The 16,007-nt window shown below is 59.2% G+C and overlaps 2 protein-coding genes across 3 annotated transcripts; one reads left to right on the plus strand and one right to left on the minus strand.

The window, feature by feature from the left end:
* Positions 1–1,091: 1,091 nt before the first annotated feature.
* BOLA1 (bolA family member 1) lies at positions 1,092–2,857 on the plus strand. Of its 2 annotated transcripts, none has more exons than XM_071417409.1 (2): positions 1,092–1,211; positions 1,821–2,857. In XM_071417409.1, the coding sequence occupies exon 2, from the start codon at positions 1,831–1,833 to the stop codon at positions 2,245–2,247; it is 417 nt and encodes a 138-aa protein (XP_071273510.1). In that variant the 5' UTR covers positions 1,092–1,211; positions 1,821–1,830; the 3' UTR covers positions 2,248–2,857. The 2 variants fall into 2 exon arrangements, with proteins under 2 accessions (XP_071273510.1, XP_071273511.1); XM_071417410.1 differs by having other exon boundaries at positions 1,092–1,175.
* Positions 2,858–3,365: 508 nt separating this feature from the next.
* Positions 3,366–15,854, minus strand: SV2A (synaptic vesicle glycoprotein 2A). Its single transcript, XM_071417405.1, has 13 exons — positions 15,443–15,854; positions 12,440–13,175; positions 11,377–11,557; positions 10,005–10,156; positions 9,792–9,925; positions 9,146–9,235; positions 8,782–8,892; positions 8,614–8,702; positions 7,486–7,650; positions 7,261–7,394; positions 6,280–6,483; positions 5,399–5,558; positions 3,366–4,501 (listed from the first exon to the last, which is right to left on the minus strand). Exons 2-13 carry the CDS (start codon positions 13,017–13,019, stop codon positions 4,318–4,320), a joined length of 2,184 nt encoding a protein of 727 aa, XP_071273506.1. The 5' UTR covers positions 13,020–13,175; positions 15,443–15,854; the 3' UTR covers positions 3,366–4,317.
* Between the last annotated feature and the right edge of the window lie 153 nt (positions 15,855–16,007).

Genomic DNA, 16,007 nt, shown 5'->3' on the forward strand with positions numbered 1-16,007 from the left:
GAGAAATAAGAGAAACTTGGAACTGTCTGTTCCAATAAACACTTTGTTCGTCTCTCGTGACCAACGAGTAAAGTGTAAATTTATGAGTTTTGTAAGAGCGTATAAAAAGCATAAATAGAATAAAAACAGGTCTGAAGCCTCCTGAAAATGGAGAGCGTTGCTTGGCGTTGTCTCCATCTCAACTATGACAGGGATTTTTTGGGGATTTGGGGAGAAGTTTTACAGAGATTTCTGTGAGCCACTTTCTGTGAGAACTTTGAGATCCATGCTCACCCCTGAAAAAATTTCCTACCAAGGTCCTTGGCACAGAAACCAAGAAAGAAAAAAGGAGAAAAAAGAAGGAGAAATAAGAGAAACCTGAAACTGTCCCAATAAGCACTTTTTTTGTTTCTTGTGAGCAATGAGTGTAAATTTATGAGCTTTGTAAAAATGGATAAAAAGCGTAAATAGATTAAAAACAGGTTTGAAGCCTCCTGAAAATGGAGAGTGTTGCTTGGCGTTGTCTCCATCTCAACTATGACAGGGATTTTTTGGGAATTTGGGAACTTGGGGAAGAGGTTTTACAGGGATTTCTGTGAGTCAGAGAGAAGTTTGAGAAGAGGATCCACGCCACGAGGTGGCAGCAGGACTGGCAGGAACCACAGAAAAATAAAAAAAAAATTTAAAAACCCAAAAGAAACCCCAAAAAAAGCACCGAAAGAACCCCCTTCTTTTAGTTTTTAGGGAATCCCATAAGAGTAAACTTGGAAAATGAGGCTGAACCTGGAAAAATAAGGATGGTCTGGGAAAAATCAGGATGAAATAGGAAAATGATAAGGAAAGAAATGAGGAGAAATAAAAAATGAGAGTGAATTTGGAAAATATGAGGGTTGTGCTGGAAAAATAGGAGTGAATATGGAAAAATCAGGATAAAAGTAGGAAAATCAGGGATGAACCTGGAAAAATCAGGATGAAATTAGGAAAAGAATAAAGAAAAAAATGAGGAGAAATTAAACGGCCCCGTGTCCCTCACGCACATCTGGCCACGCCCCCACACCAGTCTCCGCCTGGTTATCCATATAAGGATAAAGAGGGCGTGGTTTTGCGTGCATGGGCGGGGCGTACACCACCTGCGGTGATTGGGCGTGTTGAGTCACGTGGCGCAGCTGCGGCGGTGTCACGTGACGGCGGGAGCGGTGAGGGCACCGTGAGGGGACCGGGGAGGATCGGAGGTACCGGGAGGGAACCGAAGGCTTTGGGGGCTTTGGCAGCACCTGCTGGTCCCCAGGGGTGCCCTGTGGGAGGATCGCGGGGTACCCGCGGGGGGCAGGGGGGCTCTGAGGGGGGGTCAGGGCCTTCCCGAGAGCTCCGGGCCTGAAAGGTCCCCGGGACACCCCCGTGCGCCCCCTCCGCCGTACCCGGAGCAAGGGCTGGTCCGGCAGGGCGACCTCAGACTCGCCGGTCCAGCACCCCGTTATTGCCCCTTCCACTCCCCCCAGCCCCCCCTTATTCCCCATTTCCCCACTTTGTTCCCCCTTCCTCCGCCCCCAGCTCCCCCTTGTTCCCCATTCCGGTCCCCCCCCCAGTTCCCCCTTATTCCCCATTCCACCCCCCCAAGCCCCCCTTGTTCCCCATTCCGACGCCCCCAATAACCCGGCAGAGCCCCCCCAAGCCCTCCTTCCGTGTTCCCCCCTCCTGAGACCCTCGATCCTCATCCCTACCCCCGCACCATCACCCTCTCCTCCAGCCTCCCCCAAAAATCCTCAAACCCCTCCGGTGCCAGGTGGGGACCGGGGGCGTTTCTCCCCCTGCACCCCCCAATTCCCCGCTCTCTCTTGCAGCCCTTCCCCGATGCGGGGTCCCCTCCTTGCGGCCGCGGGCGCTGCCATGGGCGGCACGGGCGGTCCCCTGGCCCGCACCATCCGTGCCAAGCTGACCGCAGCCCTCCAGCCCACCCACCTGGAGATTCGGGACGACTCCCCCCGCCACGGGGGCCCCCCCGGTGCCGAGACTCATTTCGGGGTGCTGGTGGTGAGCGGGCTCTTCGCGGGGCTGTCGCCGCTGCAGCGGCACCGCCTGGTGCACGAGGCGCTGCGGGCCGAGCTGGCCGGGCCCCTGCACGCCCTGCAGGTCACAGCCCGCACCCCCGAGCAGTGGCAGAGCGACCCCCAGAACCCCCCCGCGCCCCCTTGCCTGGGGGGGTCCAAGAGGGAGAAGAGACGCGGCGCCGGCGAGGAGGAGGAGGAGGAGGCGATGGGGAAGCATTGAAGGCTCTGGGAGAGCCCCGGGAGCGGCGTGAGGCTGCCGGGACCCCCCCAGGAACAACAGGAACCCCCCAGGGACAACGTGAGGCTCATGAGACGCCCCTAAAAACGGTGTGGAGCTCATGGGACCCCCCCAGGAACATCAGGACCCCTCCAGGAACAACAGGGGGCTCCTGGGACCCCTTCAGGAACATCAGGACCCCCCCAGGAACACCAGGGGGCTCCTGGGACCCCCCCAGGAACATCAGGACCCCCCCAGGAACACCAGGGGGCTCCTGGGACCCCTCCAGGAACATCAGGACCCCTCCAGGAACACCAGGACCCCCCCAGGAACAACGTGGGGCTCCTGGGACCCCTCCAGGAACATCAGGACCCCTCCAGGAGCACCAGGACCCCCCCAGGAACAACATGGGGCTCCTGGGACCCCCACCCTGGTTTCAGCGTTGGGAGGGGGCAGAAATAATTGGGGTGACCCCCCCCGACCCTGTGATGCTCTGCCCCAACCCAGCACCCACCCCTCCCTGCTCCCACCCTGTGGGGGATTTTTGGGGTGTCCCTCCCATTAAAACTGAATTCATTCATTCATTAATTTAAATAAAACTGTTCTGTGGGCAGCTGGAGAATCCTTTTTTTTTGGGGGGGGGGGGTGGTGGTTGGTGGTAACTATTTTCTGCCTTTTTTTTTTCTTTTTTTGGGATGTTGTTTGGTTTTTTTTTTCCATTTTAATTAATTTACAAACACCTGAAACTACAGCACGGCACGACAGAGCTACAGGGGGGGGCCGGGGGGGGCCCCCCAAGGACCAGCTACACCAAGGAGGGGACAAAGCACACGGGGGGGGCTGCTTGGAATGGGGGGGGGGCTGCCCTGGGGCTGGGGGGGCCCCCCAGCTCTGCCCGACCCTATGGGAAAGGGGCAGAGCATGAGGGACCCCCCCAAACCCCAAATTTTGAGGGGACACAGCACTGGGACCCCCCCCTGAACCCCGATTTGAGCACTGGGGACCCCTTGTACCCCGATTTTTTTCTTTTTTGGGGGGGGGGTTTAGGGGCTGTTTGTGCTTTGCAAACCGCTGGTGGTTTTGGGGTGGGGGGAGGAAAAAGGAATAGGGGATTATTAATAGGGGATGTGGGGGGGACTTGGGGCGCAGGGAGGAGGGAAAGGGGGTGCAGGGAGCCCCCCCTGACCCACACCATCCTCCCTCAAACGGGGAAAATCCTTTAAAAATCAGTTAAAAATCCCTAACTGGCAGTTTTGGGGATCCCCCACTGCTGCACCCCAAATGAGACCATGGGGGGGGGGGGGGGGAGCTGTGCTTTGCACCCTGAAAATTGGGGGGGGGGGGGCACCCCAAAATTGGGGCATCTTGGGGGGGGGGGGGCATGTGCTTTAAAGTGGGGGGGGGCACCCTCAAATTGTCAAGGGGGTCCAAAGGGAGCTGCACCCCCCAAAGGGAGCTGCACCCCCCAAAGGGAGCTGCACCCCAATATTTTCTGCTCCCCCTCCCACCCCGAGGCGCCCCAAGGGCTCTCAAACCCCCCCCCCCCCCCAAAAAATCTGTGGGGGTTTGGGGGGGACCCTGCTGGGGATGGGGAAACTGAGGCACAGGGGGCTCCCACTGCTTCCTCCTCCTTGGCTCAGCAAGGATTTGGGGGTGCACAGAGATTTTGGGGGGGGGGTTCAGAGGGTCGGGGCCCCCCCCCTCTAAATCCTGTCCCCTAAAGCCCCCCAGGAATGAGCAGCAACTCACACAGGGGGTGACACCGAGAAAAGAAACTGGGGAGGCTCTGAGGGGGAGAACTGGGGCTCATGGGGCGGAATTTTGGGGGGGGGGGGGATGTCAGGGAGGCTTTGGGGGTACAGAGGGGATTTTTTTGGGGGGGGGGTGGTTGGGTCCAAGTGCAAATGAAAAAGATCCCAAATGCTCCAAGAAGACGTTTCACAGTGTCTAACGCAGAACTAACCCCGGGGGCACGAGGAGATGGAGAGGAGAGAGGGGGGGGGGGAAATGCTGGATTTTGGGGGGTACCCCAGGGAAAGGGGAGGGTGGGGGTCCCTCTCCCCCAGCCCCCCATCACTGCAGGACCTGGCCCCTCGTCTCGGGCAGTTTGAGGGCCAGGGAGCTGCCGAGGGCCAGAGCGGCTGAGGCAAAGAGGATGGGCACGGCCTTGGTGATGCCCACGAAGGAGGTGAAGATGCTGATGCCCAGCACGGCTGCCAGCTTGCACAGGGCGTTCAGGAAGCCAAAGGCCGTCGTCCTGGGGAGGATGAGGAGGGTTGGGGTTGGTGGGGGCACCCCCCGGGGGTAGGGGTGGGTGCTCAGGCTCAGGGGGTACCTGCAGAGCGCAGGTGGTACCGCGGAATTGGCACCTGGAGGGTTGGAATGGGCGCCTGGGCGCTCCAAAGTGGGCACCCAACACCACAAAATGGGAATTCAAAACCTTTAAATAGGCACCCAGCACCCCAAAATGGCAACTCCAAATCTTGAAATGGGCACCCAGCACCCCAAAATGGGAATTCAAAACCTTTAAATAGGCACCCAGCACCCCAAAATGGGAACTCCAAACCCCAAAATGGGAAGTCAAAATCCTGAAATGGGCACCCAACACCCCAAAATGGGAACTCCAAATCTTGAAAGGGGCACCCAACACCCCAAAATGGCAACTCCAGACCCTGAAAGGGGCACCCAGCACCCCAAAATGGGAACTCCAGACCCTGAAATGGGCACCCAATACCCCAAAATGGGAATTCAAAACCCTGAAATGGGCACCCAGCACCCCAAAATGGGAACTCCAAACCCTTAGATCGGCATTCAGCACCCCAGCACCCCAAAATGGGAATTCAAAACCCTTAAATGGGCAGCCAGCACCCCAAAATGGGAACTCCAAACCCTAAAATGGGAACTCCAAATCCTGAAATGGGAAGTCAAAATCCTTAGACAGGCACCCAGCACCCCAAAATGAGTACCAGGGCTGGCAGGCAGCACCCAGAAACAGCTGGGAACCCACAGCTGGCACCCAGCACCCCAAAATGGAAACTCCAAACCCTGAAATGGGCACCCGGCACCCCAAACCTCCCACTCAGCACCCAGAACGTCTCACCCAGCACCCAAAACTTCACTCCATGCACCCAAAACCTGCATCCCATGGCCTCACCTCTTGTCAGAGGGGTAGAGCTCCACGGTGAGCACGTCGAGCGCGTTCCAGGAGGCGATGCTGACCCCCCCAAAGAGGCAGAGCAGGGCGATCATGGCAGACTCGCTGTTGCCAAAGGACAGGAAGAAGCAGCTGATGCAGGACATGACACTGGAGCCAGCTGGGGGACACGTGGACACGTCAGAGCGCGGGGAAACTGAGGCACGAGGTCGGGACTGAGAGTCCCAAAAGGGAGAGGGAGATGGGGGTGACCCACCAGGAGGTCCCCAGGAGGTCCCCAAGAGGTCCCCAGGGATGGAGGTGACCGACGGGTGGGAGGAGGATGAAGAACGTCCTCAAAGGGTGATGGAGGCGTGGTGACCCACCAGGGTAAAGGTGATGGATCAAGAGCTGGGGGTGACCCACCAGGAGGTCCCCAGAGATGGAATTGACCAATGGGTGGGAGGAGGATGAGGAAAGTCCCCAAAGGGGTGATGGATGAAGGTGGGGTGATCCACCAAGGTAAAGGTGATGGTGGTGGGTCAAGAGATGGGGGTGACCCACCAGGAGGTCCCCAAGAAATCACCAGAGGTGGGAGGAGGATGAGGAAAGTCCCCAAAGGGTTGATGGACTTTACCCCACCAAGGTAAATGTGATGGTGGTGGGTCAAGAGATGGGGGTGACCCACCAGGAGGTCCCCAAGAGGCCACCAGAGATGGAGGTGACCAACGGGTGGGAGGAGGAGCAGGAAATTCCTCAGAGGGGTGATGGAGATGGGGTGACCCACCAAGGTAAAGGTGATGGTGGTGGCTCAGGAAGATCAAGAGCCTGGTTTGGGCTGAAGGCACCTCCAGGACCCCTCAGCCCCACCAAGGCTGCCCCGAGCCCGTCCCGTTGCCCACCCAGCATGCGCAGGCGGCCGATCTTGTCCATGAGCAGGGCCGAGACGATGTTCCCGGGGAGCACGGCCAGGGTGCCCAGGAAGCTGACAAAGTAGATCATGTAGGCGTTGTTGTCGTCGCTGAAGTCCAGCTGGCAGCCCTCCTTGTTGTGCAGGAACGTGCTGTTCACCACCCGGCTGTTGATGAACTTGTACTCGAACAGATCTGGGGGCACAGTGGGGCCACGGGGTCACCCCCTCCCCGTGCACACCTGCTGAACCCTCTCACCCCACCTGGTGGGTCAGCCACACCTCCATCACCTCCTTGGGGACCACTCTGCTCCTTATCTCTGCCACCCCAACTCCATGGTGCCACTGGGGACCTTCCTCCAAGCTGGTGGCTCACCCCCATCTTCATCAAAACCCTGGTGGGTCAGGTTATCTCTACCACCCCAACTCCATCATGGCACTGGGGGCTTTCCTGACCTTCCTCCAACCTGGTGGCTCACCCCCATCTTCATCAAAACCCTGGTGGGTCAGGTTATCTCTGCCACCCCAACTCCATCATGGCATCGAGAACTTTCCTGACCTTCCTCCACACTGGTGGCCAACCCCCAACTCCATCCAAACCCTGGGGAACACCCTGGTGGGTCAGGTTATCTCTACCACCCCAACTCCATCATGCCATCGAGGACTTTCCTGACCTTCCTCCAAGCTGGTGGCCCACCCCCAACTCCATCCAAACCCTGGTGGGTCAGGTTATCTCTACCACCCCAACTCCATCATGTCATTGGGGGCTTTCCTGACCTTCCTCCAAGCTGGTGGCCCACATCCATCTCCATCCAAACCCTGGTGGGTCAGGTTATCTCTGCCACCCCAACTCCATCATGGCACTGGGGGCTTTCCTGACCTTCCTCCAAGCTTGTGGCCCACATCCATCTCCATCCAAACCCCGGGGGCCACCCTGATGGGTCACCCCCTCCCGGGGACCCCATTGCCCCACCTGTGTTGTAGAAGACGGTGGAGATGAAGGTGCAGTTCTTGAAGAAGGTGTTGCTGGAAGTGATGTCCTCGAAGTAGCACTCCTCAAAGAGCGAGTCCTCGAACGTCACCGACTTCATCTTCAGCCCGATGAACCTGCACAGGGAGGGACAAGAAGGAGAGCCCAGCTGCCCCCCAAGCTCAGCCCCAAGCTCAGCAAGGCCAGGCCCAGCCTCCCCTCGCTCACTTGTCGTTGAAATACTCCCCACCACGGTGCACTTGGTTCTCCAGGGTGAAGTTGAAGGTGAAGTGCCGAACCTTCTCGCGCGTGAAGAGCTTGGTGCGCGACGCGTACTCGATGCTCTGCAGGTGCTTGATCATGTCCGGGAACCACACGGTGAGCCCGTAGTAGCTGCGGGGACAGGGGTGAGCGGGCACCACACACCTGGGCTTGCCAGAGCTGGCCCGGGGCTCCCAGGGCTATCCCAGGGATATTTGTTCCATCACATCCTGCTCCATGCTGCCCCATCCCATCCCATGGATCCCGTCCCATTCCGTCCCATCCCATCCCATGGATCCCATCCCATCCAATTCCATCGATCCCATCTCATCCCATGGATCCCATCCAATCCCATCCCATCCCATGGATCCTGTCCCATTCCATCCCATCCCTGTGATCCCATGGATCCCATCCCATTGATCCCATCCTATCCCATCCCATCCCATCCCATCTCATCAATTCCACCCCATTGATCCCATCCCATCCCATCGATCCCATGGATCCCATCCCATCCCGTCCCATCTCATCAATTCCATCCCATCCTATTCCATCCCATCCCGTCCTGTCCCATGGATCTCATCTCATCCCATTCCATTGATTCCATCCCATCCAATCCCATCCCATCCCATTGATCACATCCTATCCCATCCCATCCCATCCCATCCCATCCCATCCCATCCCGTCTCATCAATTCCATCCCATTGATCTCATCCCATCCCATCCCATCCCATCCCATCCCATCCCATCCCATCCCATCCCATTGATCCCATCCCATTGATCCTACGGTTCCCATCCCATTGATCCCATCCCATCCCATTGATCCCATGGTCCCCACGGTTCCCATCCCATTGATCCCATCCCATTGATCCCATTGATCCCATCCCATCGATCCCATCCCATTGATTCCCTGGATCCCATCCCATTGATCCTACGGTTCCCATCCCATTGATCCCATCCCATTGATCCCATTGATCCCATGGTTCCCATCCCATTGATCCCATCCCATTGATCCCATTGATCCCATCCCATTGATCCCATGGTTCCCATCCCACTGATCCCATCCCACGGATCCCACCCCACCGCACCCCGCAGCACCTGAAGGACATGGTGAACCACACCGCCATCATCATCAGCGTCACCCGCCGGTACTCGGGCACGAAGCACTGCTGGAAGTTGCTCCAGACCTGCGCAGGGACACGGGAGGTGACAAGGACACGGGAGGTGGCAGGGGGCACAGGGAGCCCTGGGTGGCCCCGGCCTCACCTGCTGGGACAGGTTGAGGCATCGGACCAGCCAGCGCCGGTACCACGTCCCGGTGTCCGACTGGATCTCGATGAGCTCGTCCTCCCGCTTGATGGTCTTGATGTGGGTGACCTGTGGGTGGGACAGATTGGGGACACCAGGAAGCCACCAAAAACTTCACTCCTTGCACCCAAAACCTCCCATCTTGCACCCAAATCCTCCACCAGCACCCAGCTGTGCCTCAGTTTCCCCACTTGTTACAGCAGCATTCCCCTGGTGGTGCTTTTCCCAGAGGTGGGAATTGCACCCCTGCTCCTGGAGGACACCCCACCCTCACCTGGGGTGCTGGGGACCCCAGGGGGGGTCAGCCCTGGGGGGTCCTTACCGAGAAGACCCTCTCGGGGTGGCCCTTGGCCCTCATGTTGGTGTCATGGACCTGCTTCAGCACCATCCAGGCCTCGTCGTGCTTCCCGTTCTGTGAGGGCAGGGACGGGTCCCAGGTCACCCTGGGACACCCCAAACCTGGACCCTGACCCCCCATCAGCTGTCCCTGCCTGGGTTCCAGCACCCACCCGAGGATCCCCCCCTCATCTTTATCTTCATCACCTCCTCAGGGTCCCCTCATCCCTATGGGTTCCACCACCCACCTAAGTCCTACCACCTACCCAGGGATCCCTCCCTCATCCTCATCTTCATCTTCATCACCTCCTCAGGGTCCTCCCATCCACCTGGGTTCGACCACCCACCTGGGGATCCCTCCATCATCTTCATCACCTCCTCAAGGTCTCCCCATCCACCTGGGTTCTACCACCCACGTGGGGACCCCTCCATCATCTTCATCATCTCAGGGTCCCCTCATCCCTCTGGGTCCCATCATCTGCTTGGGGGGTTCCTGCCCAGTTCCACCCCTCTCCAAAACCCACCTGGGGCTTCCTGTCCAGGCCTCACCACCCCCTGGGCGTCCCTTCCTGGGGACCCACTCCAGCTCCCTGATTCACCCCAAATTCCCTGAATTCCGCCCCAGACCCCACCTCAAGGTAGAAGCGTGGGCTCTCCGGCATGGTGGTGAGCGCCCCGATGGCGAAGACCGAGGGGAAGGCGCAGACGAGGACGAAAACCCTCCAGCTGTGGAATTGGTACGCAGAGCCCATCTGGAAGCTCCAGCCTGGACAGGGGGGACAGGACACGGTGGTGGGGCCGAGCCCCGGCTCACCCCCCGTGTGCCACCGGCCCAGGGCTCCTACCGTAGTGCGGGATGATGGCCCAGGCCATGGCGGACGCGTAGATGCCCCCGATCATCCAGAACATGCAGAGCCAGCTCAGGTGCTCCCCGCGCTTCTCCTGCGCCAGGAACTCCGAGAAGTAGGAGAAGACGATGGGGATGGAGCCGCCGATGCTGGGGATGGAGGGGAGGGAGCAGCATCACCCCCTGCCCCACCACACGCAGCGGGGATCGGCCCCTGCTCTGCGGGTCCCTGTGTGCAATTCACATTTTCTGGGAAAATCCCTTTGCCCAGGATTTTTCTCCTGGGAAGCTGAGAAGCCTCAGAGGAAAAGGAGAACAGTAATTATGTGGTTTGCTTCTCCTGTGTTTTGCTGCTTTGGAATGTGGTTTGGAAGTTGCTTGCCCACAGGTGGTTGTTTCATTGGTCTCTGCTGTGAGTTGTTTTCACTCAATGGCCAACTGGGGCCAACTGGGGACTCTGGAGAGAGCCACAAGTTTTTCATTATTATCTTTTTAACCTTCTGTAAGTCTCCTTTCTGTATTCTTTAGTATAGTACAGTTAATATTTATATAATATAGTATCATAATATAATATAGCATCATAAAATAATAAATTAGCTTTCTGAGAACATGGAATCAGATCCATCATTCCTTCCTTTGTCTGGGGGGAACACAAATACAACAACTGGTCTCCCCTCTAAGTATCCTTTCTGTATTCTTTAGTATAGTATAGTTAATATAATATCATAATATAATATCATAATATAATATCATATCATATCATAAAATAATAAATTAGCTTTATGAGAACACAGAGTCAGATTCATCATTCCTTCCTTCCTTCCTCTGGGGGGAACACAAATACAACAGCTGGCCCTTCCTGTAGGTATCCTTTCTGTATTCTTTAGTATAGTATAGTTAATATTAATATAATATAGTATCATAATATAATATCATATCATATCATATAATAAAATAATAAATTAGCCTTCTGAAAACACAGAATCAGATTCATCCTTCCTTCCTTCCTCTGGGGGGGACAAAAATACAAAAGCTGGCCTCCCCCGTAAGTATCCTTTCTGTATTCTTTAGTGTAGTATAGTTAATATTAATATAATATAGGATCATAAAATAACAAATTAGCCTTCTGAAAACACAGAATCAGATTCATCCTTCCTTCCTTCCTCTGGGGGGGACAAAAATACAAAAGCTGGCCTCTCCTTTAAGTGTCCTTTCTGTATTCTTTAGTGTAGTACAGTTTAGCATTCTTTAACATAATCTAATATCATAAAATAACAAATTAGCCTCCTGAGAACACAGAATCAGATTCCCCATTCCTTCCTGGGTCTGGGGGACGAAGGAAGCAAAGCCAAGAGCTGGGCCCCCCTTACCCCACGCCCGAGAGCAGGCGGCAGAAGAGGAAGGTGCCGTAGCCCTGGACGAAGGAGGAGAAGAAGGCGAAGACGCTGTTGACGGAGAGGGAGATGAGGAGGCACTGCCTTCGGCCCAGCCGGTCGGCCAGCCCGCCCCACACGAACGCGCCCACCATCATGCCCAGGTACACGATGAGCCCTGGGGAGGGGACACACAGCGAGGTCAGGGCTGGGGGACACAGGGACCCGCACCCCGAGTCGCCTGGAGCAGGGGGAGCATCATGGGACCCTCTCCCTGAAATGCTGGGCGCCCTTGAGGGGAGGGGACAGAATTCCCTGTTGTGCCCTGCTCTGCTCAAGGACTGTGGGACAAGAGCCCCCAGGACCCCCTCACCCAGCCCTGCCCCCTGTCCCAAGGTTGCCACAGCTCAGGGATGGGGGGCACTGGTGTCCCCTGGGGTCTGGGGGGTGTCAGGCTCTGGCAGGCATCACAGAGAAGGGGGAAGCCATGGAATAAGGCCCCCCAAACCCAGCCTCAGCATCCACTGGCCAGCCCAAATTTCAGCCATTGCTCATGTGGGGACCAGTGTGGGACTGGGAGGAGGATGGTGGGAGCCCCACATCCCTTCCTGGACCCCATGGCTTCCCAGTTCTTCCTGGACCCCACATCCCTTCCTGGACACCCCATGGCCTCCCAATTCTTCCTGGTCCCACACCCCATGGCCTCCCAGTTCCTCCTGGTCCCCACATCCCTTCCTGGACACCCCATGGCCTCCCAATTCTTCCTGGTCCCACACCCCATGGCCTCCCAATTCTTCCTGGTCCCCATATCCCTTCCTGGCCCCCATGGCCTCCCACTTCTTCCTGGTCCCCACACCCCATGGCCTCCCAATTCTTCCTGTGTTCTTCCACAGCCCCTATGACCCCCCCCACATCTTCCTGAGCCCCCCATGTCCTTCCCCCTCCACACCCTCCTGTGCTCCTCAATGTGTCCTCATGTCCCCCTACATTCCCCATCTCCCCACACCTCCCCCTGACCCTCCTGTCCCCCCCTGCGTGCCCCCCGTGCCCCTCTCCTCACCCAGCATGCCCTTGTTGGAGTCGGACAGGCACATGTCCTTCTCGGCGCTGGGCAGGACGAAGCCCACCACAAAGATCTCCACGCCGTCAGCCATCAGGGCCAGGCCCAGGACAAAGTAGAGGGTCCACTGGAAGCGGCCGTGGCCGCATTCCTGCAGGATGAGCTCGTACTGCTGCGCCAGCTCCTCCCGGTCCTTCCTCCGCTGCCCCTCGCTGTCATCGAAAGCTCCGGCGGCCGCCGCGGCCCCCAGGCGCTCCCCGCCCTTCAGCGACTCCTGCCGGGGGATCCCTTGGTATTCGCCCTCGTAGATCTCATCCTCCTCATCGTGGCCTTCCGTGGCGTCGCTGGACACCCCCTCCTCCTCGTTGGCGCCCTCGCCCCCTCTGTAGTAGCCGTCCTGGGGCGCGTAGTCTTCATCGTCCTCCTCCTCCTCGAAGCGGGAGTAGGAGCGGCGGGTGTACTCGTCCTGCACTCGGTCCATGCCCCTGCTCACCTTCTTGGCCGCGTGTTTCTTCACCTCCTTGGCGATGTCCTTGGCGCCGCGGATGAAGGCGGTCCGGTCCCGGAACGACTCCTCCATGGTGCCCTCGGGGCTGGCTCGGGGCTGCTGCGGGGGCTGGGGGTGTCTCTGCTGCGGGGGCTGCGCCCTCAGGCCCGGGGTGAGGGGACAGGGGTGGTGGAGCCACCCATCCGTGGTGGAATGGGGGGCGGGAGGACCCTGGATGCCAGCCTGGACCTGGGAAGCCCAGAGAAAAGCAAGGCTGACTGGGGTGGTGGTGGCCCCGAGTGTCACCTCGCGGTTTTTCTGCATCTCAGATGGAAACAGGAGGATTAGAGGACACAGTCTCAAGCTGCGTCAGGGAAGGGGTGGGTTGGATGTTAGGGGAAAAAAAAAAAATTTCACCCAAAGAATAATAAAGTACTGGAATTGTCTTCCCAGTTGGATATTAGGGAAAGAAATTTTCACTGAAAGAATAATGAAGCACTGGAATGCTCTTCCCAGGGAGGTGATGGAATCATCATCTCTGGATGTGTTTAAAAGAAGACTGACATGGCACTGGGTGCTACAGTTGAGGTGTTAGGGCATGGGTTGGACTCTCTGACCTTAGAGGGCTCTTCCCACCTCATCATTCTGTGGGTCTGTGGTTTGGGGACCCCCTGGTGAAGCAGCAGGTGGGGCTGGGGTGGGGACAGGCTGAGAGGGGCTGGTTCCATGGCAGCCCCTTCCCCTCACCTGGGGGGCTCCCTGGGACCCCCCAGTCCCCCTGGATCCATCCCTTCTGCCCTCATCCCAAGGCACAGGGGGACAGCAGGGACTCAGCCGCCCCTCAGCACCCCAGGACTGAGAGTCACCCCAAAGAACAAGGTCTGGGCTGAAGCTCCCCATTCCCCTGGGCACCACAGGGAGGATGAGGAGGTCAGAAGGTTCCCAAACCCTCCCAGCACCGCCCTGGCTGGGTGGCCCGGGGCACAGGAGCCCCTCAGAGGATCCCCTCGAGTGACAATGACCCGAGTGTGCCAGGCCACGCTCACTGCAGGAGCTGCCAGGCAGGATTTACTGCAGGAGACGCCAGCCCTGGCACCTGCTGACCCGGCCAAAGGGGGCTGGGGGGGACCATGAGTCCCCCGGGGGGAGGAAAGGGGCACCCAAATACCTGGGGGTGGCATCTCCTTGTCCCCTCACATCCCAGCACGCCACCCCCTCTTCCCCACACCCACTGCACAGAGCCCGGCTCGGCTCGTGACAGGGACGGACCTGCAGCCCCCCAGCCCCCGGTGCTGCTGCTCCTCCACCCTCGGGGGCTGTCGCGACCCCCCCACCCCCCCCCCCCCCAAGCGTTATTTTTATCTCTGGCCAGGCGGGAAGGAGCGGAGAGCAGAGGGACGCAGCCGGCGTCGTGTCCCCCCCTGGCCAGGAGAGGGGACAGGGCACGCAGGGACGCTAAATTTAGAATGGAGCTCTTTGGGAAGGCTGCAGGGAGGGGGGCTGCGGCACGGCACGGGCAGGCAGGTGGTTCTAGAGGATAAAACGGCAAATTCCCCCCCCCGGCTGCAGGGAGACCCCAGTCCCCTCCCCGGGGCTCCTGGATCCCTGACCAAGGTCATCTCGCTCCAGCCAGGCTCGAGGTTCCCTTTGGAATCTGCCCATGCGGGGCCGGCATTGCACAGCCCAGGAGGTGCTGGGGGTCGGGAGGAGGAAGGGGGAGCAGGGAGAGGCTGGGAGCACGGTGAGGAAGAGGATGGGCTGGGGGAGCAAGGTCACGGCTGGCTCCGTGTGACAGAGAGCGGCCGCACCAACCGGGGAGCCTCGAGCGGCCGAGCCGACGCCAGGAGCCGGAGCTGGCTGAGATCGGGGGCTTTGATCCCACAAGAGAGCCAGAAATGCCCCAGAGCACGATCCCTGGCATGTGGGAGCCGGGGAGATGCCCCAAAAATGCCCATTTTGGGGGCTGAACACGGCGCTGGCCCTGCAGCCCCGCCGTGGCGTTGGACAGCCCTGCACAAGGTTATGGGCTCTGGATCTGTCTCCTCCAAGAGGAGCCGAGGGTGGATGGAACCGTGCACCCCAAAACCCCCGAGAGTCCCAGGATGGGGGGGCTGCATCCCCCCCCCCAGCCCTGCAGCCCCCAGGCTCCCTGCGGAACGCCAGGAACATGGCGACAAGGGGGGAGAGTTGGGAGCCGCTCGTGTCCAAGGTCACCCCCCAACATCCCCCCCCCCGCTACCCCTTCCCCAAAACCCCCCCGGTTCCCCCCTCCCATCCCTGCGGCGAATTCCCGATCCCCTCCGGCTGCTCTGCGGGGGGAGCATGAGAGGAGCCCCCCAAAAACGCACATCCAAAGGCAGAGCCCGGCTCCCGGGGAGGTTTTCCAGGACAAAATGGCCACAGCAAGTGGGGAAGGAGAAGCCGAACCCCGAATCCATCAGCGGCTCCGATTAACGCCGCCGCGGGGAGGAGGGGGGGAGATGCGGGCTATAAACCCATTTTTTGTTCCCCCTTACCTGGCTCAGCCCTCGCCCCGCTCCAGCTCCTCCAGGGGGATGCTCCGGTTTGAGCAAGGATGCTCCGGTGATGAAGGAGATGACAGAGGATGCTCCGGGTACCAGCGCTAGCGCCGCAGCCTCCGCCGCACACACGGAGCGCTGGGAGAGTCCATCGGCGCAGCCCCGGGAAGGGAGGGATCAACCACGGCACGCGGGGAACCGGGGGGGGGCTCGGCGGGGGCGGGGGGCTCGGCCCACCGGGGGTGGGGAGCGCTGGATCCCCCGGGATGCGCAAGCGGAGCTGCCGGGGATCGCGGTTCCCGCGATGGAGCCGCCGGGATGGAGCCGCTCCGGAGGCTGCGGGTGCAGGGGGGATGCGGGAGGGGTGGGGGGCATCAAGCGGGGACCCCCCCACCTCCCCCCGGAGCTCTCGGTGAAGCTCAGCCCGCCCCCAACCCGCGCTGCCGCCCCCCGCCCCCGTCACGGCTGAGTCACGGCCTCCGCGGGGCTGGATTGGGATTTTTTGGGATCAAATCGTCCCCGCCTGGGCTGGTCAGACACGGCCCCGAGGCTACAACGCGAC

The sequence above is a fragment of the Agelaius tricolor genome, unplaced genomic scaffold, assembly GCF_023055355.1.
Source record: "Agelaius tricolor isolate 1412-34295 unplaced genomic scaffold, bAgeTri1.0.p SCAF_69, whole genome shotgun sequence".
Taxonomy (NCBI): Eukaryota; Metazoa; Chordata; class Aves; order Passeriformes; family Icteridae; genus Agelaius; species Agelaius tricolor.